Below are 23,650 nucleotides of genomic sequence, written 5' to 3' on the forward strand. Positions count from 1 at the left end.
GGGGAAGTACCACGTGTTCTGGTCACTGTGAAATACTCTGGCCCACATTAGTTACGTGATGGTCTTGATGACAATGTTGCTGGAGATGTCAAGGTCAAAGCCTGGGCTCTGACGACCCTAACAAGTGAGACTCAGCCACTCATCCTCAGAAAGCCAATGAAAAGGGCACATAATAGTAAAAGGCAGAGAAGAATTTATTCTGTGAGGACACAGCGGGAAGAGAAACAAATAGAGGTTAGCTGATACCTCCCCCCAACTTCATCTTTGGGGTGCTGATATAAGGTCTAATAGGGGGCAACAGGTATGAAGAACTAAGCAGTCCTGATCAAGGTGTGGTCCTATCCATTAGTGACCTATCATCGCTAGTCTCTATACAAGGTAGTCTGACAATTGTAGGAATTATGGGAAGTTTCTTTTTGGGGGACAAGTTCCTCTTCTGACTGGTAAAACGTTTTAACTTTTTTCTTCTCTTTGCACAAGTCTCTCAGAGAAATTCCAATTTGGGGACCATTGTTTCAGTAGTCTGATAGCCAAAGAGAGGAGCATGTGTGTCTCTTTAGAGCATCTGCAATTTCTGCCAGGGCAGATATAAGGATAAACGAATGTGAGGGAACTGGGAATTCTAATGGCCTGTGGATGTGTGCTCCCTCATAAGCCGCTGTGCCCTTTCTTGTTTTCTCTGCAGATTAATTGGCACAGCAACTGTCTCCCTGAAGGACCTGATTGGGGACCAGAACAGGTCTTTGCCCTACAAACAGACCTCCCTGCTAAATGAAAAGGGACAAGACACTGGGGTGAGTGCTCTTCTGTGGAAAGACAGAACAAGATAGTTAAGGAAAATACTGGAAGTTTGCTTTCGTGATAAATGCATCCACTTGTCAATGATATGGGCCTCATCCTCAATTCTCAGTCACAGAACTGGCAAATTTGAGATTTGGGTTTTATTTGACAGAATTCCATATGGAAAGCATATGGTTATAGCTCAATGATATGCACATGGTGTTGACGTTTGGCTTTGGATATGTAGCCTTTAAGTTGGGTGTCTAACATACCAGACAAAGGTGTGTATTACCTTCTGTGTTACGATGGTAATATCATTGTCGTTATCACCACATTGATTGCTGAATATCTTCTGATCCCAGTCCCTCTCTATAAGTATATATTGTCTGACCTAAAATCAGAATTCAAAGCTCCCGGCAGTTGGGAGGTTGAGGTAGGATGATTTCTGAGAGTTTCAGCTTCACCTATTAGTGCATTCCAGGGTAACCAGGAATATACAATGATACCCTGTGTTCAAAAAAAAAATCCAAACTATGTTTTAAAAATTGACTCGAGTATCTCTGGTTTATATGCTGCGTGCCTACTAAGAAGTCTTCAAAGGCTGTCGTGCTCAGCCCATGACCTCTAACCCCTTCATCTTCAAACCAATTCATCTTACTTGTGAATCTGGGCATCAATGTAAGTGTGAACACAGGGGAGGCTCAGAATCCAAAGGAGAGGATGCCAGTGAGGCTATGCTGGTCTCAAAGACCATATCATCCAGCCACAAGCCAGGGTTCTGATTATAACATGTGCATTCAAAATGGCCTCTGCCATCTGACTACCCCAAACCCACAGGAGAGAAACGGTGCCATGACAAGGCAGGATGTCACAGGTTTTTTTGTTTTTTTTGTTTTTGTTTTGGATTGCTGGAGTTTTTTTTGTTGCTGTTGTTTGTTTTTTTTATTTTTTTGGTCCATATGTACACACATACATATACATGTATGTGTATAACACAGAAGAGCTCTCATAGTCTGTTCTAAAGCAGCTGAACTTTTGGGGCTAAGATGAACACAGTTCCTTGGGTCCCCTCACCCCCTCTGAGATTCCTAAGCACCCCTAAGTGTACTGAAACAACTGGGACCACTGCGCATAAAATAGCAATATGCTAGGTTTTAAAAGCACAGTTCCTCATGTTACGTTTGAGCTCTGTGGTGCCAGCACACAGCCTTCACAGTGAACCTTGATCTGTGAGTGCATAGACACAGATGCTGCTCTTGTGACTCGTTTGCTTGATATGCATATTCATATTAGGGATATTATGAACTAATACTTTCATAATGTCCTGTCCAGTGTCCCCAGGCCAGTCTCATGCACCGAATGTGCTGATCCACGAGGAAACAGTCACTGATGAGCAGACAAGAAAAAACAGGAGCAACACAGATGTGTGTGTCTAGACATGCATACATGAGAGTCATTAGCCACAGCAAAATGAGTAAATGCAGGAAGAGGGCCAATTAGATTTGGACTTCAGATAAATAACGAGCTACTTTTAGTGTAGCAGTGACCTAAATATTAGAATATCTTATTCTATATTTCATCTTCTTTAATTTTTTTATTTTTACTTTTTATTTTATGTGTATGGGTGTTTTGCTTGCATACAGTAGCCACAGAGGCCTGGAGAAAGTGTCAGATCACCGGAGACTGGAGTTTCAGAGTCGTCCTGTGAATGCTAAAAAATCAAATCCGGGTTCTCTGGAGAGTAGTTGGTGCTCTTAACCATTGAGCCATCTCTGCAGCGCCTGTATTCTATCTTCTAACCTGATGTGTGTGGGGCCGGGGGTGGAGAATACCCATTTTCAAAGGACTTCCTTAATTTTGGAGTTTGTCTTTCCCCCACTTTGGGTATTAATATGCCTTTCATTTATGAAATGATTGTGATAGTCAATGGGCATGTGTTTGGTGAAATAAAATTTAACAACTCTTCTTCAAGGGGTATAGCTCAGCAGCAGAACACTAGCATATTTGGGGTCCTGGTTCCCAACCTTGGTACTTTAGGGAGAAGGTTGTTTTTTTGTTTTGTTTTGTTTTTAATTTTTCTATCAAACTCTTTGACGTCTTCTAGGTTAGTGAAGTGTAAAGACATAAGCTCAGCTTTGTTGCCATTTTTTGTTTGATTCCTAGATTTCCTGAGATCATGATTAATGTGTGTGGGGGGGGAGGGGATGACAATTATGTTTAACTTTATGATTTGTGAGTTTGTCTTTTCTTTAATCAGACTCAGTTTCCCCTTTCATTCTCTTACGATTGTGCTATTTGCGACTAACCTTTTGGTTACTCACAGAATTCTCCCCTGTAGAGAACTATCAAAATGAATCTCAGTCATGAGTAGACGTGAGCAACAAGTGAGTCATTCATTCTAAATGAGCATTTCTGCTTGTTCTTCTATGAGCAGAGGCCATCACCTCTGCAGGACAGAAGCTAGCTTCCGGTTCATACTTGCTTGTTACAGCTTTACTCTAGTGGGTGAGGTTGTCCTTGGCAACCTGCAATAAAGTGGCTTCTTTCCAGCTCTGCTCTGGCTCTCCTGGGGTAAGATAGGCATAGTACAACATACCATCACCCTTCCTACCTCTGTGGTCTCACTTCTATGCCCAGCCCTTCCAAGACTCCTACCTATGATGAACTGTTCACACGAAGTCTGTAATATTCTCTTATCTGCACTGACTCGCTATGCAATGGATTCTTTCTCTTCAGGCCACCATTGACCTGGTGATCGGCTATACCCCACCTTCGGCTCCACATCCAAATGATCCGAGCGGGACCAGTGTGCCAGGCATGGGAGGTAAGCTGACCCTCCTGATGGTCCCTCTCACCCCAAGGAGACTGTTCCCCAAGGGGAGTCTACTAAGCACACAAAGAAAGTCTCTAGAGAAATTCTATTTGCAAAATGCTTTTCTAGCAGAGGGGAGGGTGAAACAGTTCTCGTGATGAGCAGTCTTGCAGCCAGCCAGACAGTATACGCAGACTGTAGAACCGTTATCGTCTTGCTTTAGCTTTGTGACTTCCACTGAATACATTGTCTCAGGTTGTGAGGTTCAAGAGCCTTCATATTTTACAGCTCCCAAAGGTATGATGGCTGGGATGTGTTCCCAGGCTCTAGTATCATGGCCAATACCCTTGGGCTGAGCCCTCTTTTTCTTCCTCTGAGCCCTGATCCCTTTTCTTTCCCCCACCCCCTCCCACCCACTCAGTACTGTGGTCATATTTTTCCTCAGCACAAGCCACTTGCCCTCCTGGGTCATTTGACATCAGATGTCATTCCAGACAGGGTTAACTTGGGGCCTCTGGGATGGGCTTCAAGCATCTCCCTGACAAGCCGCCCTTTCACAAAGTTGAATTTGACTTCCCTTGTTTTTCTGCAGGGTAACAGTGGTACTAAAAATGAGTTTTGTCCCAATGAAACAGAGAAGTTTCCAGAACAAGCTGTTTGTTACGCTAAATATGGTGGAGGGAGATTTTGTCTCTTTAGGTTGGCCATAGGACCCTACAATACTTTGGGCCACAAATATGATTTCCCCATAGCAAGTCTCTGCTTCCTTGGAATGAGCCACCCTTTCAGGGAAGAAATAACCCTCCCCTAAGATTCCCTTTACCAGAGGCCATTTCTCACACGTGGCATGATGTCATCTGTGTCAGCCTGGAGTCCTGGCAGCACTGTAGACTGGAGGGTCTACCAGGCCCAAGAAGCTGCCTCCCTGCCACTCAATGGCAGGTCTGGGCAAACGCTGGCTACATCTAACACACAGATTCTCACCATCCTAATCAGCTTGAAGGGCTGGACAGCTGTGGAGATGATTCAGCACTTGGGTTCCTTGACTTTGGGTTTTAAAGACCATCACTATTCCATACTATACCGCATCACTATTCTATACTATACTACATCACTATACTGTCTCACTATACTATACTATACTATACTATACTATACTATACTATACTATACTAAACTATACAATACTGCATCACTATACTGCACTATCTGAATCACTGTACAGTACTCTACTGAATTACTGTACTGTACTCTACTGAATCACTGTACTGCACTGTACTGCATCACTATACTGCACTGTGCTGCATCACTATACTGCACTGTGCTGCATCACTATACTGCATTTTACTGCATCACTATACTGCACTGTATTGCATCACTATACTGCATCACATACTGTACTGTACTGCATCACTATACTGCACTGTGCTGCATCACTACACTGCACTGTACTACATCACTGTACTACATTGCACTGCATCACTGTACTACACTGTACTGCATAACTGTACTGCACTATGCTGTATCACTATACTGCACTGCACTGCATCACTATACTGAACTGTGCTGCATGATTATACTGCTCTGTGCTGTATCCCTATACTACATTGCACTGCATCACTATACTGCACTGTACTGCCTCACTATACTGCATTACTATACTGCACTGTACTGTAACACTATACTGCACTGTGCTGCATCACTATACTGCACTGTACTGCATCACTATACTGCACTATACTGCATCACTGTACTGCATCACTATGCTGCACTATACTGCATCACTGTACTGCACTGTACTGCATCACTGTACTGCACTGTACTGCATCACTATGCTGCACTGTACTGCATCACTGTACTGCATCACTATGCTGCACTGTACTGCATCACTGTACTACATCACTATACTGCACTGTACTGTATCACTATACTGCACTGTACTGCATCACTGTACTGCACTGTACTGCACCACTATACTGCACTGTGGTGTATCACTATACTGTACTGTACTGTATCACTATACTGCACTGTACTGCATCACTATACTGCACTGTACTGCATCACTATACTGCACTATACTGCATCACTGTACTGCATCACTATGCTGCACTGTACTGCATCACTGTACTGCACTGTACTGCATCACTGTACTGCACTGTACTGCATCACTATATTGCTCTGTACTGAATCACTATACTGCAAAGGAGCTGGCTGTGTCAGGGTACCATGTAAATATAATATGACAAGGTAAAATTTCTTCATTTAGAATAACAATAAGTTTCATTAATCTGTAAGCATTTGTATGTTTTGCTATGTAAAGTTATTACTCACCAGGGCTGAGTCAGAGGTCACATTCAGAATGTTAGCTTCATACTTGGTCTTAAAGTCACTTTTTTTTTTTTTTTTTTTTTTGGTTTTTCGAGACAGGGTTTCTCTTTATAGCTCTGGCTGTCCTGGAGCTCACTTTGTAGACCAGGCTGGCCTCGAACTCAGAAATCCGCCTGCCTCTGCCTCCCGAGTGCTGGGATTAAAGGCGTGCGCCACCACGCCCGGCTTTAAAGTCACTTTTTAAAAGAAGTACAAACAAGGGAAGGAAGAAAGGAGGGAAAGGGGGAGAAAGACAGAGAGACAGTGACAAAGGGAGAACTAGTTTTTATTAATTAGGAAAATCAATTATTGTTTTTTACTGTTGCATGCTTTAATGATATACACAGAATATTGGGTCCAGATCATTACCCCTTTTACTAATTCTTTTTTTTTTCAAGACAGGGTTTCTCTGTATAGCCCTGGCTGTCCTGGAACTCACTTTGTAGACCAGGCTGGACTCGAACTCAGAAATTCTCCTGCCTCTGCCTCCCGAGTGCTGGGATTAAAGGCCCTTTAACTAATTCTTAAAGATTTATCATTTTGTATAAAAGTAATGAAGGTTTCCCTTAACTTATATAGATATTTTCAATTTTTAAAACCTTTTAGTTGGTTAACTATTTTTAATACAAGTAATATCTGCTTATTAAAATGCAAGCACCATAGAAAAGATTTCAGAAGACACAAGAAGAGAAAAGAGAAGAGAAAAAACATCCCATTCTCCTGAGAAACATCTGCCAGCAGCTCATGGCAGTGATGGGTGGCACTCACATGGTGACTGCTGCTGGGGCGTGTGACATCTTAACGATACAACACAAAAGAAAGATGGTCAAAGGATGCCCTCTGCAAGTTAAAAAAAAAGCCTAGTCCTGACCAAAGAATCAAACACTTCAGAAACTTCTTTTGAAAGAACGCTTTTGAGGAGCCCTTAGGTCAAGATGGCAGAAGATTCAGAGCGTGATGCATTATATGGTCAACTGAGAGTGTGTGGTGTCCAAGATGTCCCCTTACAGACCGCCTTAGAAACTGGTCCTATAGCAGAAAGAAGCAATGAGCCAGTCTGAAGATTTGGCAGCCTAGAAACCTGTTACCATGGCAACTTGTTCACGTTCTGGCAGGCAGCTCGACTGGAGTGTACATTTCTGTTACCAGAATGAACTATTTTTAAAAGCTCATATCTATTTTTAAAGAACCATCTGTTCAATGTGTCCTTTGCTCAACTAAAGAAAAGCAAAAATTCATTCATAGCCTGATGCTGGTATTTCAAATTTATCCATGAATAACATTCCATGTATAACAAAAGTGCTTTCGCTTGAAGGTAAATTTGATCTACTTCAGAAAACCGGTTACTGATACTTATACATGCAGAGATGAGAAAGGCAGTGCTTGGTCCCAAGGAGCTCACAGTCACTAGAAAGATAAGATAGACCGAGTAACAGCAGCCCAGCAAATGTGATAAATTCTTCTCCAGAAAGGAGTCAAATGATTGCAGGTTTATCCAGCCACCTTACATTGACAGGCTTATGAGGTAATGTGTCTGACACTAGCTTACAACCTGTGCTGCTGTGCTGTCAAAGGCATATGCTTCCAGGATGAATCCTAAGCCTGTGTTTCTCTTGTTTGTTAAGTTCTTTTCTTCAATACTCTGTGTGTGTGTGTGTGTGTGTGTGTGTGTGTGTGTATGTCTGTGTGTGTGTGTGTGTGTGTGTGTGTGTGTGTGTGTGTATAAGGTGACATGTTATACTTTTTTGGGCACCTAACTGCTATTTATCCAAGAATTGGAATGGAAAGATAATGACTATCTCACTTCTAATATTTTAGAAGCCCAGAAACATAATCTACATGTGGTGATGTTCACTGTAAGAGGTGCTCTTAAGAGGCAAGAGTTTGCCACAGTTTTTTTTTAAATCACGTTTCTTTTATCTTTTTTTTTTAAGGATTTATTTATTCTTATATGAAAGCACACTGTAGTTGTCTTCAGAAGCACCAGAAGAGGGCGCCATATCTCATTACGGGTGGTTGTGAGCCACCATGTGGTTTCTGGGATTTGAACTCAGGACCTTTGGAAGAGCAGTCAGTGCTCTTACCTGCTGAGCCATCTCACCAGCCTGCCACAAGTTTAAGATGAGCCTTGGCTCCATAGTGAGTGCCGGGCCAGCCAAGACTACATAGCAAAACACTGTCTCAATAAACAAACAGATAATAACAATAATAAAAAGTCAGGTACTGTAGGACTGTAATCCCAGATTTTAAGGAGGGAGTAGGAAGATCATACACTCAAGACCAGCTTTGACTTCATAAAGAGTTTAGGGCCAGCCTGGGATACATGGGGCTATGCCTTTAAAAATCTATAAAAATAAATAAATAAATAAATAAATAAATAAATAAATAAATAAATGAGAAATTCAGAGATATTATAAACATCTGCTGCTATGTTACCCTTTTGTGCTTCCAAATTCCCTCTTTCCATGTTCTGTATTGTATTTCTTTGGTATAATTCTTTTTCAAGATTTATTTATTTATGTATTTTATGTATATGAATGCTCTGTCTTCATGTATGTCTTCATGCCAAAAGAGGAAATCAGATCCCATCATAGATGTTTGTGAGACCTTTATATGAGATGTTTGTGGTTGCTGGGAATTGAACTCTAGTCCTCTAGAAGAGCTCTTAACTACAGAACCATCTCTCCAGCCCCTATGTATTATATTTTTAAACTTACTCTAAAGATAATGTTACCAACCTTTTGTTCTGGTTTTACAGTGACCTTTGTTTCAGAGTCATAAGATTGTGCCTTAACCAGTATAGACACTTAACCAGACTTTATCATAAGAGTCCAGATTATTATCATAAGCAAAGAAAGACAACGTGGTAGCAATAGGAAAATGGTAAATATTGACCAAAGAGTTGGCAGGGAAGAGACTATTCCAGAAAAGCTGTTTTATTAGGAACAGAAAATTAAGAGGGCCGTGGACCAGTGAGTGCGTAGGCAGAAAGGATAGAGGTGTGAGAGGCTGAAGGAGACAGAAGGCTGAGGGGACTGGGCCAGCACTCTTCCTCAGTTCATCCCTAGGTGGCTGGCCTACACTGGGAACTCCTGTCAGGCTCTCCCACCCTAGCAGTGTGAGGGCAGATGGGTGATGGAAGCAGGCAGGGGATGGCCTGCAGATATGGTACCGTGGCCATCTTTTCCTTGATTAGAGCAGGGTGCCTGGAAAGAGCAGGGTAGTCGTCACCCGTCAGGAAGAGTTAGTTAGGGTGCCAAAGGCTAGTATAACTGTAGCATAAGGAGTCTGAGCACTGCCAGCTTCTCTGTGATGAGTAGGGACTGTTCCAGGATGGCATATAGTAGCAGTCTTCAAAAATACTACTGTTGAGTTTCTGGGAAGAAGGTCATTCATTTTGAGGATTGAAAGGCTTCATTTGACTAACTTTGCTGGTGTTAGTGACTCTTTATGTGACACTTACTTTACTAGTGATGTTTCATTAACACCTGGGAATGGTCCCCCATCATAACACCAGCAGAGCCACTAGCATTTAAGAAGGGCACAGGTGATTAAAGCTTTCGAAGATTTGACCAAAGAGTACTGTCATGTTAGGAAGCAGGATGGCATTAGCACAGGGAACTGTGAAGAGAGGGAGAGGAAGGGAGAGGGGGAAGGGAGGGGAGGGGGAGGGGGAGGGGGAGGGGGAGGGGGAGACAGGAGCACTCTGAGCTGCAGTGAGTCAGCAGATCTGATTCTGAGCATTGGTCCATTCTCAAATTGTCAGTTTCTCTGATCTTCTAATTCCTTGCAACATCAGGGGTCTGGATTAAATAATACATATGGTCTCTAACTAGGAAGTTCTATTTGTTGTTGTTTCAAGGCAGGGTTCCACTCTAGCCCAGACTGGAGTGGAATCCACTGTGTCATCCAAACCAGTTTTAAATAGCAAGAGGAGATAAGATCTATTTAAGTGTGATAGTCGGTCCAAAGTTGGGAGTCAGGAGAGAACATGTATATTTGTAGAATGGTTGATTTGTAGTTGAAAACCAAGGCGAAATTTGCATCTGGACTTTGTTATCTCAGTGAAATAAGCAGGATTGTTAATGGAGAATGAAGTTTTCCAGGTAAGAATAACTGCTGGGTGTTGGAGGCTGGGACTGTAGCTTGGCAGTGGAATGCTTGCCTGGGTCGTACACTGTCCCAGGTGGGACAGCAATGTCTCAGCAATGCAAACCATAGGAGGTGGAAAGATGAACTGATCTGACCTTGGTGGCTTATAGTAGCCGTCTCGGATCAGGAGCCAAGAAAATGATGTCTTGGAAATGTTGGAGATAGCCTGGAAACCCCAGAAGTCTACTTAAATCTTGTGATACCAGTCAAGATGGTGTGTGCCCTTCTCAGCTGGGTTGAACTGCCTAAGTGCAGAGGGAGAATGTGATGTACAGAGTTGAACAAGCATGTGGGTAACATGCGTGGAGAAGAAGAGGGGTTGAAGCTATGCATGGTAACCGTAATGTCAGACCTCCTAGGCTCTGAGAACCTAGGAGAGTACTGAAGAAATGAAGGGGGTACCAGGCAGGAAGATGGTGTAGGTGGTGAGGACTGGGGCTGTCTATGTAGAAGAGTTGAGCAAACCAGGAAGAATCAAGAGATGCCTTCTCTAGTGGGTTGAGTAATGTCCCCTGACAAGTCATGTGTGTGTGAAATTTCAGGACACATCATTTGGAAACAGAATGTGCATGTGGTTGGTTAAGATGAGGTTGTCCTGGATTGTGGCAAACTTTAAATCCCATGGCTGGTGTCCTTAGGAGATGAAATTAGGGCACTCAAATATGCAGGGAGGTCACATGACTACAAAAAAGTTATTGGAGTGATTGGCATGGGTGCTAAGGACCGCTAGGAGCCGCTGTATGGGAAGAGGCAGGAGGACTCTCTCCCAGATACTACGTGTGGACTATGTATCTGCCAACACCTGAGATTTCACTTTCAGAGTCTGAGGCCGCCAGAGAACATCGCTTGAAGCCACCCAGTTTGCAGACCTTTGTTAGGATAGTTCTGGGAAGACCTACACCCATTGAGTCAGCAGTTCCTAGCCTGGCATTGTCCTTTGTCGGCATGACAGAATCAGTCATTGTTTGTAGCTCTGGGTCACATCCAAGCCTGGTTCTCATTAGTGGGCCATGCCAGCATAGGCACTAGAGTGTTGGTGGGGAGACAGCCTGAGCAGAAGGGTGTGTTCAGCCAGGCCTTGGTGTTCCCTCCTCCTTCATGGAACACTTAGTGTTGTTCATCCGTGAAAGAAGTGTTTCAGAAACAATGGTGGAATGGACAAATGCTGCCATTTTTCACCTTCTAGGTTCTCTAAGGTTATATTCTATAGATAGATAGCCAGGAGTCCGACGTTTTGACGTGTGTGCATGCGTGCATGTGTGTATGCATGTATATGCTGTGTGTGCGTATATGTGACTGTGTGTGTGTGTGTGTGTGTGTGTGTATGTGTGTGCGTGTGCATGCGCGCATGTGCTTGCATGGCTAGAAGTCAATGCCCGAGGTCTTCCTCAGCTGCTCTCTACCTTACTCTTTGAGATGGGATTCTCACATTGAATCTGAGGCTCACAGAGTCAGCTAGGCTGATTAGCCAATGAGCTCCAGGGATTTGTCTGTCTTTGACTCCCTTGGCACTAGGATATTTTACTAAGCCATCTTCCCAGACCCTTTTTTGTCTCTTAAGAAAAGAAAAGCTAAAGTTTGTCAATATGTTTCAAAGATTTAGTGACTAAAAGAGAGGGGAGAGGTGGTAGGCAGAGTTGAGTGTGGTTTTTTTGGTTTTTGTTGTTGTTGTTGTTGTTTTTTTTTTTTTTTTTTTTGAGAAAGAAAAGTTTGCATGTAGGCAGGAGGAAGGTGACAGTGGCAAGGAACCTCCTGGGAACCTTGAGAGTGAGAGGACATTTGTGGAGAAGAATCGAAAAGACAGCAGAGAGTTAGGATATTATAATGTTGTGTGGGCAAAACTTTCTCCCTTGAGTTTATAGAGTGACTGGGAAGTGAAGGAGGGGCCAGATAGATGTTGAAGTCGCAAACAGAAAGTCAAGATGAGGAAGAACATGGGTGCCATGATGCTCAGCAAGAAAGGGGCTATGAGGGCTATCTTGGTGAGCCTGGCAATTGTGACTTAGGAGTTTAGCAGGTGGGATCCCAACATGGCTCCTGGGGCGGTCTCTAGACAAGCAGTGAGAAGCAGGGCACGGGGGATGGGAGATGGGAGCTTGAAGTTTATCTGTGCATTTGGTTCTCCATGGCATTTCTTCTTCTCTTTAGTTCCTGATCTCAGGCTGACTCCTGAGGGGAGCGCGTACTCACTATAGCCGATCCAGGACACAATACTTCTCTCACTATCCTTGTGATCTCTGGAGTTCTCTTGTCTCTGTGAAGACGGTCAGACCAAAGGTCCTAATACACCATGAATGCATTTTCTGTAAGAAACTGTGCCTACACACCAAGTTCCCAGTCAATGCCACTAAATCATCTTCCTTACCTGTTACCTTGGGAACAGAGCAAGTTCAGGAGACCAGGGTGCTAGATAGACAGTTGCAGGCTAAGGACCATCACTAACCGGTTCCCCTTCTGTATTTCAGAAGAAGAGGAAGAAGATCAAGGAGATGAAGACAGGGTAGATGGCATAGTCAGAGGCCCTGGGCCCAAGGGGCCATCTGGGACAGTGTCAGAAGCTCAGCTGGCTCGGAGGATCACCAAAGGGAAGAACAGCCGGAGGATGCTGTCCAACAAGCCACAGGATTTCCAGGTGGGAAGGGCTCTGCTCTTCTGGCCCACAACCTGGCCACTGCTGTGACATCACGATGAACATAGTCCTATGGACAGGGGCGCATCTACTGAAAAAGGATATAAGGACATGAACCCAGAAAGGAGAGTTTTCTGTCTATAAGTACGAAGGGTTTAGTGAAAGTAGACAAGCTGTTTCAGAGAGATGTAATGGGAACTTTTCCTTTCCTCTGGAAGCAAATGGGGCTGATTAGCAAAAGAATAACAGCAGTTCTGGTACCTGTTGCACTTTGCTTAGCTCTCAGCATGAGTCCATCGCAGGGACACTTGTAGACCAGGCAATGGGCCTCAGGGCGGGAATCTCAGTCTTCCCTGCTTCTGCCAGGCCAGCTCTGAACCCTTTCTCTCGCTCAGTGTTCACAGACAGCCCCTTCCGGACTGGGAGGTCTTAGTACCGGGGTTTTAGCCATCCTTATGAGCCAGAGAGCTGAGGTGATGCCTAAGGATCCCTTTGCATCTCACACTGGACAAGCTTTGGTAACAACACCACTTTGTGCTTGCAGATCCGTGTCAGAGTGATCGAGGGCCGTCAGTTATGCGGCAACAACATAAGGCCCGTGGTGAAAGTTCACATCTGTGGTCAGACGCACCGCACGAGAATCAAGAGAGGGAACAATCCATTTTTTGACGAGGTGAGTGGGCTGAGAGTGCACGGTCCTGCTCACCCAGTCTGTCCTGTTTGTACATGTCTCCTCCTGCCAATTTCACCCGGTTCGCAGAGGAGGGAAACACGGGGCTAAGAACTGGAAAGTACAGTACAGGCCTCTGGTGTGAATGAAGCACAGAGAGATCAGAGCCACACAGGCGTGAGGCCACCTAACTGGCTTCCACTGATTTCCAATTGCCCATGTCTTCCTGACATTTCTATAGTTTCCTCCTGGGTCCCTTTATCCTGGTGATGGAACGTGTGATGTCATCTGTACCTTCACATTACAGAATGACTCTAAAGGTTGACTGTGTCCCTGTGCAATCCAGGTTTTAAGAGGTGTGAACATTTGCTTGACTGCAAAAATATTTCATACTAAAGAAATGCCATATGAACAAACAATGCGTCCCAGTTCTGTTGACTTCTGTGATACACTCAAAAGTGCTTAATGCCTTACCAGTCATCTCAGATCCCGCAAAACCACAACTAGGCATGAACAGAAACAATGTAGGAGTCCCTCGGAGGCTAGCTGTGCTATGTTCAGGAGACTCAGCTCTGAGATGCCTCAGCCTGCACCTTTCCTAGTCTCTCTTTTTCCCTACAATCCTGATTCTGGCTCTGTCCTTTTTTCCTGTCTACATTCATAAGAGAAACCAGTTTGTTCTCTTCTGCCCCCTGTCTCTTGTCTTACTCAAACGAGGTAAGGGGCCAACCCCATTTTCTTCAAACCTATACCTCTTAGATTGAAGATAGACTATAGCATATAGATGCTTATAGATGCCAGTGACTGGGGCTTCAGAATGAGACATGTCGGTTAAGGCTTTCATGATATGGGCTCTATGTTAACTAAGCTACTCTGCGGAGTAGAGCAAGGGTCTCCATCTTCCTTAGACTTTTCATATTCGTCATCTTAAGTATGTAAGTGTGGTACCAGAAACTGAACCTGGAGCATCATACTAGGGTACCTGTCATACACTGTATTAGATGTACCCTTAGCTATAGGTCCAGACTCCTCCCCCCTTTACAGGCCATCTATGTCTTGATAGTACATAAAAGCACCATCTACTGTGTGTTGTAGGTAATATGTCAGCATCTATCAGACTATGGGGGTAGAGATAGATAGATAGATAGATAGATAGATAGATAGATAGATAGATGCTAGATTTTTCAGTCAGTTTCACTCTGCAACCCAGGCTGGCCTGAGATCTTGAGTTCTTTGCCTCATTATCTTAAGTGCTGGGATTATAGGTATGTTACAGTAGGTACTATGCACTAGGTGTGGAATATTTTTATAAAAACAACTACTCCCTATAGAAAACTCAAGAAAAATAGAACTATTCTAGGTAAAAAATTAAACTGAAAAGAAATGACACCCAGATGCAGCGGTGATCTGTGTGTGGATCTTAGATTTTTGAAAAAACATCCAAGAATTTTTGTTTTTAAATCTATAGAAAAATCTTAAAATTGACTATTTACATGTTCATTTGGGGCATGTGGTAGCAGCATTGTGATTACACAAACAGGTGCCCTTGCTCTTATGAAACATGCACAAATACACTTTGAAAGAGTAAATTACCATGATATCTAACTTTGTTTTGAATGATTCTGTTAAAAAACAAGAAAGAGAGAGAGTGAGCAAGCAAAAAAAAATCAAGAAGGACTAGCCTTGCTTTAGGTTTTTTGCATATTTTAAGATGACCATCGTCAGAGTAGAAACTTATTTTTCTTTCCAGTTTGGAAAAACTGTAATAAATCTATTTTCCTTAAAAGGAAAACAAGACCTCAAGGTGGTGGTGGTGTACACCTTTAATTCTAGTACTTGGGAGGCAGAAGCAGGTAGAGTTTGTGAGTCTGTGAGTTTGAGGTTAGGCTGGTCTACAGAGTGAGTTGTTCCAGGATAGCCAGAGCTTCATAGAGAGACTCTGTCTCAAAAAACAAGCAAGCAAACAAACAAACAAACAAAAACAAGCAAAAAAACAAAACAAAACAAGACAAACCAACCCAGAAAGATGAAACAAATGTCCCACTGTAGTAACAAAAATGAAAAGTGCTATTCTATTATATTTAAGCTATTTCTGTTTATTTAAAATATTTCTACATATGAAGTTGGAGAAAGTGGTTTTGTTTTAGTAAATACTATTTTTTTTTTAAAGTTAAGGTTGTCATTGTAGCCCAGGCTAACCAAGAACTCACCATGTAACTCAGGCTGGCTTCCAATCATGGCTGTCCTTGTACCTCAGCTTCTCACGTTCTGGGAAAGGGGTGATGAGGCTTGGCTGAGAAGGAATTTACCACAACTGAATGGGCAATGTTTTCCTTAAAGGTGTTAGACAGAAGTGATGGAGCTAAGGATGTTAGTGAACTGAGAGGACATCCCAGCCGTCAGCACACACTTTAGTCAAAGTGTCGGTGTGGAATAATCTAGGTCCTCACTTTAGTTAGCCGTAAATGTCCAGTGCTAAGTGAACACGTTTGCTCGTGTCACTTATTTCCCGTGTTTTCCTTTGCCACTGTGTAGTGATGGGTAAGTGTTCACTCTGCCATACCTGATTCTGAAAGTGTTTAGCAGTTTTCTAGGCAAACCTTCAGCACCAGCTCCTCTGGGCCTGAGCCACTGGCTAATGTCCGATGTGTTCTGTGTTGTTTTGACAGTTATTTTTCTACAATGTACACATCACACCCTCTGAGCTCATGGATGAGATCATCAGTATCCGGGTAAGGATACCCGGGTAAGGGGCCAGGGCAGGAGGACACTGATCACTGACCACTGACAAAGACCGTCCGCTTACCCTTCTCCTTTCCTCCAGGTTTATAATTCCCATTCTTTGAGGGCAGATTGTCTGATGGGGGAATTTAAGGTGAGTGACAGCAGTATACTTTTTTCAATGATATAAAGATGAGAACTCTCTTAATAGGGAATCTGATTCACAGCCAGGCCTCAGGGCACGCATGGCAGTGGCATCTTTAGGGTTCTAGGTAGAGGCTAGACACCATGATTTTTGCTGAAGGCTTTATGGGTCTTGTCTACCTTAAATGTATAATACTAATAGCATTCCAAAGCATGGGGCCTTGGTGTGTCAACGAAGGTCTTTGCCAGCTTCTGTCTGTGGATGGAAGCAAAGCCATCTCTATGAAGGATGTGCTTGGAGCTGGCAAAAAGTCCCATAACCAGCTCTACCTACCAATGGCCCCAGAGTTCTGTCTAAAAAGCCACTTGTAAGTCTGAAATGAGAACAGAGATGACGTTGGATAAGAGAAGCTACATTTTTTCAAGTAGTTCTCACTGTGCGGATTCTTGATGGGCACCTCAGCAGTTCTCAGAGGATGAGCTGCCTTCTGAAGGAAGAAGATCCAGTCACTAACATGCTTCTAAAATGAGCTGGGTCAGGCAGACCTCTGGTCAAACCCTGTCTGTCACCAGGGTGAATTCTCTTAACCGCTTTGATCCTTGGTTGCTTCATGTGCAGGATAGAATCAGCATCCAGGAGGCATGTAAAGACATCATGGAACCATCCAATCAACGATTAGATTAGTACTCACGTTAGCACTGATTGGATGGAAGGAAAGTTGGACAGGACCAGGCCAGGTGATTTCCTGTAAGGAGATTAATGGCCCCAGTTTCTCTGCTGGCACTAACAATGTGGAAACTAAGAAAGTCTTGGGCAAACTGGGACATGCTAGTCGTCACCCTGATCTCACGGTTTCTTCCAACCCTGAGTCTAGCTCACTCATTCAGTAATGATCCATCAAGAGCCTTCTGTGTGGCATACATCAGGCAAGATGCTGATACAAAGTGGGTGAGGGGGGAATCTAGATCTTGGAAGTTTAAAAGTAACGGCATTGGATCTAAATATCATGTGTCTTTTTTTTTCTTTAAAGTGACAAGATTTTTTAAAATCTATTTAACTTGTTTTCCCCAGATTGATGTTGGATTTGTTTATGATGAACCTGGTAAGTAATGTCCCCTCATCGACTTGAAGTCTCAGTTCCTTCTAATTCTGAGGAAAATCCTAGAGCTTAAAAAAATCTCAGAAGAAATTTCTTGAAGAGATTTCTTTTCAGTGGTGGGGAATCAAGCTAACGTCTTTGTAAATTCTAGGAAAGAACTCTCCCATAGAGGCATGCCTCCAAATCCACCACAGGAATAAGAAAACACTGTTTCTGTCGCGTGGAGGATGCTTAATGAGAACAAATAGTAGCTGATAACGAATACGGATGTCTAATATTTTTACTCTTAACATGCACAAATTGGTGATGTCTTTGTTTTGTGATGGTCTCATGATCTTATTAAGAGATCAAATTGAAAAACTATTCTAGAGCTCGGAGAGTCTCTCATGAGTAACGCCAGGATAGGAGGAGGGCAGGACTAAGGTGTGTGCAGAGCGTGAACAGGACGTACTGATATGTAGACTTGCCTGGGAAATTGGATGAAATCAGGATCCTGCCAGCACATCTTTAGAGTGGCCCTGTCCTTCTGCCCCTTTATGTTAGGCCATGCTGTCATGAGGAAATGGCTCCTTCTCAATGACCCAGAAGACACCAGCTCAGGCGCAAAAGGTTACATGAAAGTCAGCATGTTTGTCCTGGGAACCGGAGACGAACCCCCTGTGAGTGCCTCACCCTCTACCTTCTGTTCTTAAAAACGTAACTGAGCAGTGGGCTGTGAAATGGAGCTCAGATTCCAAACTGACACCCCTATTCCTGATTCCTCCCATTCCAAGCTGCCCCTTGCTGATCACAGGTTACCATTTCTGCTCAGATTCCTTCTTGGTGTTTCCTAGTATATGTGAGTCTTTCTTTTAGGGGGCAAGGGTGTTGAGTCAGGCAGGGTCTCATACAGCTCAAGTTGGCCTCAGATCTAGTTCCGTAGTTAAGGTTGGCTTTGAACTTCTAATCTTCTTGCCTCCACTTGCTGTGTGCTGGGATCACAGTGCCCAGGAGTAAGTATTTAATTCAAGACATAACATGTATGTTTTTAATAACTTCATTGTTTCATTAGAAAGGCTTGAGTTCATCTTCCATGCAAAGACTCATTACCTTATCACTTTCTTCCACCTGACGGGTTAGTGATAGTTCAAGAAATCAGACAGAAACAGGAATGGGCTAGAGAGAAACCAGAATACAGGATTACACGTACATCCTCAGTGCTGGTGCTCATGAGACTACAGGAGGATATGAAACACTGAAGCATTGATATTATAGAGGTTTTGAGATTGAAAGAAAAATCAATGACTGAGCCTTTAAACGCCAAACATTAGATATAATGGAAGCAGTTCTGGACATCCATAGCTTGGCTTCTTTTAGAACTGCTTCTCCTTTGCATGTGTGATTTTGACCATGTGTCCCTCTTAGCCTGAGAAACGAGACCGTGACAATGACAGTGATGACGTGGAGAGCAACTTGTTACTTCCGGCAGGCATTGCCCTCCGGTGGGTGACCTTCATGCTGAAGATCTACCGAGCCGAGGACATCCCCCAGAGTATGTACTGCTTTAATCATGCATGGGGGCTTTGGTTCAGCCATCTTTGAGATGGTACATGATAAACTCATGCTCCTTCTATAAGGTTCCCTTCTGAAAGGCCTTCATGGACTTAATTCCATTCTTCTGGCCCCAATGAAAATTTCTGAGCAGCTTCTGGGGCAGCCATTGCTCATCCATGTTCCTGTCTTTGATCCATTTTGCTCTGTCCCTTCATCCTTCCATAGTCTGTTTTATTTTCTAGAGACTGCTAAAGGGAGGCGAACAGTTAGCACTTCTAACCTTTTAAAAAAAACATTGCATTGTGTATGCGTATGTGTGTGTGTGTGAGGGGGAGACCACATGGGCCACAGTACACATGAAGTCAAAGAACAACTTGTTAGAGTCCATTCTCTCCTCCCATCATGTGGGTCTTGTAAACAAGGGCTCGGTGAAACCACTGCATTGAACTACTCTGTGGGTAGAAAGAAAGGTTTATTGGGACCAAACGGCAGAAGCCGTCTCTCAGGGGACAGGGAGAAGAGAGAAACAGCAGAAAAGCAGACAGATTTTATATTCAGTCAGTGGGGATGTCTTTGAGTTTATATAAGCTGTACAGAATGACCCAGAACTAGATGTCCTTGCCACAGGTAAGTGATGTTTGAAGGTAGTCTGTAGTGTGATTTATTTTGTGTGCCTGGCCTTTTAAGGGATCCCCAATGTCTACTCAACTAGTCTCAGTACAAGAGGGACAAACATAGTCATTGTATCTTGGACTTCTGGGAACAGAGGAGGACCTGAAAAGTCAGTAGCTGCTGAGAGAGATGGCGTAGGGGGAGTAGGATTAGAGTAAGCAGATGAGTAGGGTCCAGGTGAGAGAGTAGGGTTAGAGAAGACAGTTGGTGCTAGAAGAAAGAAGATTGAGTCAGTCGAGCTAAGGAATGAAGAAAAGAGATAGAGCAGAGTGAAAAATTGTTGATCCAGGAGAAGCTAAGCTGAGCCAGAGAAAAGATCTGTTAAGAGACTGTTAGGAGAACCCACACAAAGTAGCAAAACAGATAAACAAAGGCAAGCCACAGGGGACTAAGGGAGGTTCCTATTAAGCAGAAGCCCATCTTTAGGCCTCTGTTCACCCAACAATGATCCTTCTGTTTACCTGGCCAAAGTCCTTCTATTTAGGACATTGTCACTAGCACTAGCCGTTTTGGGGTCCCAATTTGGACCTAACAGGTCTCAGGGATCAAGCTCAGGTTGTAGGTCTTAGTGGCTTTACCACTGAGCCATCTCTCTGGCCCTACCTGAAGAAAGTGTACAATTGTGTAACAAAAACATGCTTACAACTGGACTATTAAATATAGTTGAGCAAGTCCAGGAGGATGGCTCGGTAGGTAAAGTAAGCTTGCAAGCTTGATCTCACTTCAGATCCCCAGAATCCATATAAAAGCTGAATGTGGTGGCTTGTGTCTGCAGTCCTAGCACCCCTAAAGCTAGATGGGATGACAAGACAGGGTACTACCCCTGAAGCTGGGTGGGCCAACTAACCAGAAGTACATAGAATAGTGTCAAACAAGAGACACCCTGCCTTAAAAACAAGATAAAAGTTGTAGATAGGCACCTAGCATTATCCTCTGACTTCTGCATACATGTTGTGGCATGCATATGCCCTCGCACACAAAACATGTATACACACATACATATGCAAAATTAAAAATTAAAAATATTTTTAAGACGTGTTGAGCAAAGTATAATATCAACTGTTTGTCCCTACTGTATTATGAGACATGTTTGCTGACAGATTGGACATTTAAACAAATGAGTTACAAAGATTCCAGTTATAAGGACCAAGCTGCCAGCTCAGCATCCTTTCTGCCTCCTCTGCTGGGCTCTGGGGAACAAGACTCTTCCCCAAGATTCCCAGGTGGCTGACCACTCATGCTTCAGGACTTGCTTCTTTTCCTGGGAACACTTCTGTCCTTGCAAAGACTCTAGAGTGTTCCCATTCCACCTTTCTCTTGGAGATGTCTTCTGTAGATTAAATTCAGCTTCACATTCTTCTTCCTACACTGGCCCATTCAACCCATTTCTGACCTCTTTGGAGTTGGTTGAAACACAGAGACACTACATTTGTAATGCATTAATGTGTGAGAGCTATGCTTCTAATTATATTGACTTTGTGTTTCTCTAAAATGTCAGCTGGGCCTGTATCATTTTGACCTGATATACATTCTCCAAACTGGATGTAGACCTGAATTTGGCAATTGCCTTTTACCCTGATCAAATGGATGTCGGGAAAACTATTTCATCTTCCACAAATGATATGTTCTTAACACAGTAATTTATTAGTTTATTTTTCAAATCTCTCTTAATTATTTTAAAACTTCATGAGGAAAAAAATCCTCTCTCTCTGTCTCTGTCTTTCTCTCTTTCTCTCTCTCTCCCCCCTATGTCCCTCTCTCACAAGACAACATTTTTGCTGCTAGTTCTTACCTCCCCAGAGAACAATTCTTCCTAAACCTCTTTTGATGCATTGGGAGATTTTAAATTGTGTTGGAGGACTTTTGTGGTTTTAAGAGAGTAGCTTTGATGCCTTCTGTGTGCTCCGTTCCTTTCCAGTGGATGATGCCTTCTCACAAACAGTGAAGGAAATATTTGGTGGCAACGCAGATAAAAAAAATCTTGTGGATCCTTTTGTAGAAGTCTCCTTTGCTGGGAAAAAGGTTTGTATATAATGTAAATGTGTGTGTCTCTTAGAACAGACATTTAAAGTGTAATGATTTTCTTGATGGTGAATTCCTAGGTATCTTTGGTAATTAGCCTCTGGTCAGTGAACCACTCTGCAGAGACACTGGTTATCTGAATCTGGCTATGCCAGGCTTCTACACAGCCTTATTTTGGAGTAAAAAGTATACAGGACTCAAATGAGAAGAATCTGTCTTTTGAAGATTAGACTAGTGAGACCAACACTGGACTGTCGTAGTTATTTCTCAGGTTCAACCATTCCCTTAATCATGGGCAAAATCCCCAGCCAGCCATTAATCATTCCTAGCCTCCATTCTATTGGTTGGATAAAAAACATCTGACTAAAGGCACCATAGTGGAGGGAAAGGTTTATTTCATTTCACAGGTTACAGTCCATCACTGAAGGCAGTCACACGGGGATTTAAGCAAGAACTCAAATCAGAAAGCACACAGGAACACAGCTTTCTGGCTCAGTCTCTGGCTAGTTTCTAGGCTTACACTTAGCATTTTTACACAGCCCAGGAATACCCACTTAGGGAATGGTGCTGCCAACAGTGGGCTGGGCCATTCTATATCAACTAACAATCAAGACAATCCTCCGCAGACATTCTCATGTGCCATTTTTCATCTAGGTAATTCCTCAAAGGAGACCAGTGCTTCTCATTTTTTTGTGCTGCTGTGACCCTTTAACATGCAGTTCCTCATGTTGTAGTGAACCCCCAAACATGAAATTATTCAGTTGCTACTTCATAACTGTAATTTTGCGACTGTTACGAATTGTAATGTAGATGTCTGATATGCAACCACCTGTAAAAAAGTCATTCAGTTCACAAATGAGTCTTGACCCACAGGTTGAAAACTGCTTCTCTAAACTGTGACAGTCAGGACTCATAAGGACACTTGCAACTCCTGGCTCCCATTGGGCTACTCACCTTCCATGCCCTAACAATGTGCTGAGAAAGGCGAGTAGAGCAGAAAATCCCATCTTAGACCCCGGAAAAGTCAGAGAGACTCTTGTTGTAGGGAAGACCACATCCATCACAGAGATGATCCAAGATGCAGCTTTTATTCCATAGAATAATATACCCTAGACAGTTACAGGAACCAAGACTCAGCATCTTCTTTGTATTTGAGCTATTTAGTTACTAAAACAGGAATCCATACCCAGCACACAGGGGAGTGGATATGATTTCCTAGGAGTGTTGTTGTAGACACCATGGGAGCCCCTGACCCTGGGATAAGATGAAGTCTGATTTGAACTGTAGACTTCACTCTACTCCACAGTCAGCCTTGGCTCCTGAGTTTCAATTTCTTAAACTGTGAATGTGAGTGCTAATGATCTCATAGGGCCTTTGAATTGGTTAATGAGTTTAAGAAGTCATCTGCTTCATATCCTGGGAATATAGAAATGAACACATGGACAGCAATAGTTCTCGCAGAGCTTAGAAGATACAGACTGGCTTAATTTGTTTTCTGTTGCTGGAACAAAATACCTAAGGGTGACTAATTTGTAGAGTAGAAGCCTATTTGGTTCATGGTTTTGAGGCTAGAAAATCTATGAACATATATCATAAATATCTGCTCAGAATCTGGTAAGGATCTTCTACTTCATTGTACCATGGCAGCAGGACCTATGACACGAGAGGTTAAATGTGACAGTTCAAATCTCTCTACTAATGCCATCATGAGATCTCCACTCTTGTGACCTCATAGCTTTCAATTTCTTCCCCCAAAAGCCCTACTTCCAAACTCTATATACATAGGAATTTTGGTGTTATGTTTTCAACTTGTGAGCTTTGGGGAGCAGGCTGAAATTATCACATACTCAGTAAGTGAGAAAATGAGAGTGGAACGATTTTAGTCAGTGCTGAGAACTACACAGAAAGCAAAGTGACAGCAAGCGATAGATGCATGTATATGTATTCATCTGTGTGTGATGAATATGGGCATGTTTGTATGTGTAAATGTGTGTATATATGTATGTGAAGTTATCAACTGGGACGCTTTGGATGAAGTAACATTTGAG

General features: G+C 43.1%; 1 protein-coding gene across 3 annotated transcripts in view; it reads left to right on the forward strand.

Annotated features, from left to right (window-relative positions):
- Myof (myoferlin) overlaps nucleotides 1–23,650 on the forward strand; it is a 146,792-nt gene that overhangs the window by 44,330 nt on the left and 78,812 nt on the right. For 2 of the 3 annotated variants that reach the window (XM_021152562.2, XM_021152563.2), the window contains exons 4-13: nucleotides 686–794; nucleotides 3,517–3,604; nucleotides 12,577–12,743; nucleotides 13,285–13,413; nucleotides 16,080–16,142; nucleotides 16,235–16,285; nucleotides 17,348–17,378; nucleotides 17,919–18,034; nucleotides 18,780–18,906; nucleotides 21,499–21,602. In XM_021152562.2, the coding sequence (XP_021008221.1) occupies nucleotides 686–794; nucleotides 3,517–3,604; nucleotides 12,577–12,743; nucleotides 13,285–13,413; nucleotides 16,080–16,142; nucleotides 16,235–16,285; nucleotides 17,348–17,378; nucleotides 17,919–18,034; nucleotides 18,780–18,906; nucleotides 21,499–21,602 (985 nt within the window). The remainder of the gene's footprint in view (nucleotides 1–685; nucleotides 795–3,516; nucleotides 3,605–12,576; nucleotides 12,744–13,284; nucleotides 13,414–16,079; nucleotides 16,143–16,234; nucleotides 16,286–17,347; nucleotides 17,379–17,918; nucleotides 18,035–18,779; nucleotides 18,907–21,498; nucleotides 21,603–23,650) is intronic. The other variant, XM_029472658.2, reaches the window with a different exon arrangement.

This window comes from Mus caroli, unplaced genomic scaffold, assembly GCF_978045245.1.
Source record: "Mus caroli unplaced genomic scaffold, Mus_caroli_1 scaffold_20, whole genome shotgun sequence".
NCBI lineage: Eukaryota > Metazoa > Chordata > Mammalia > Rodentia > Muridae > Mus > Mus caroli.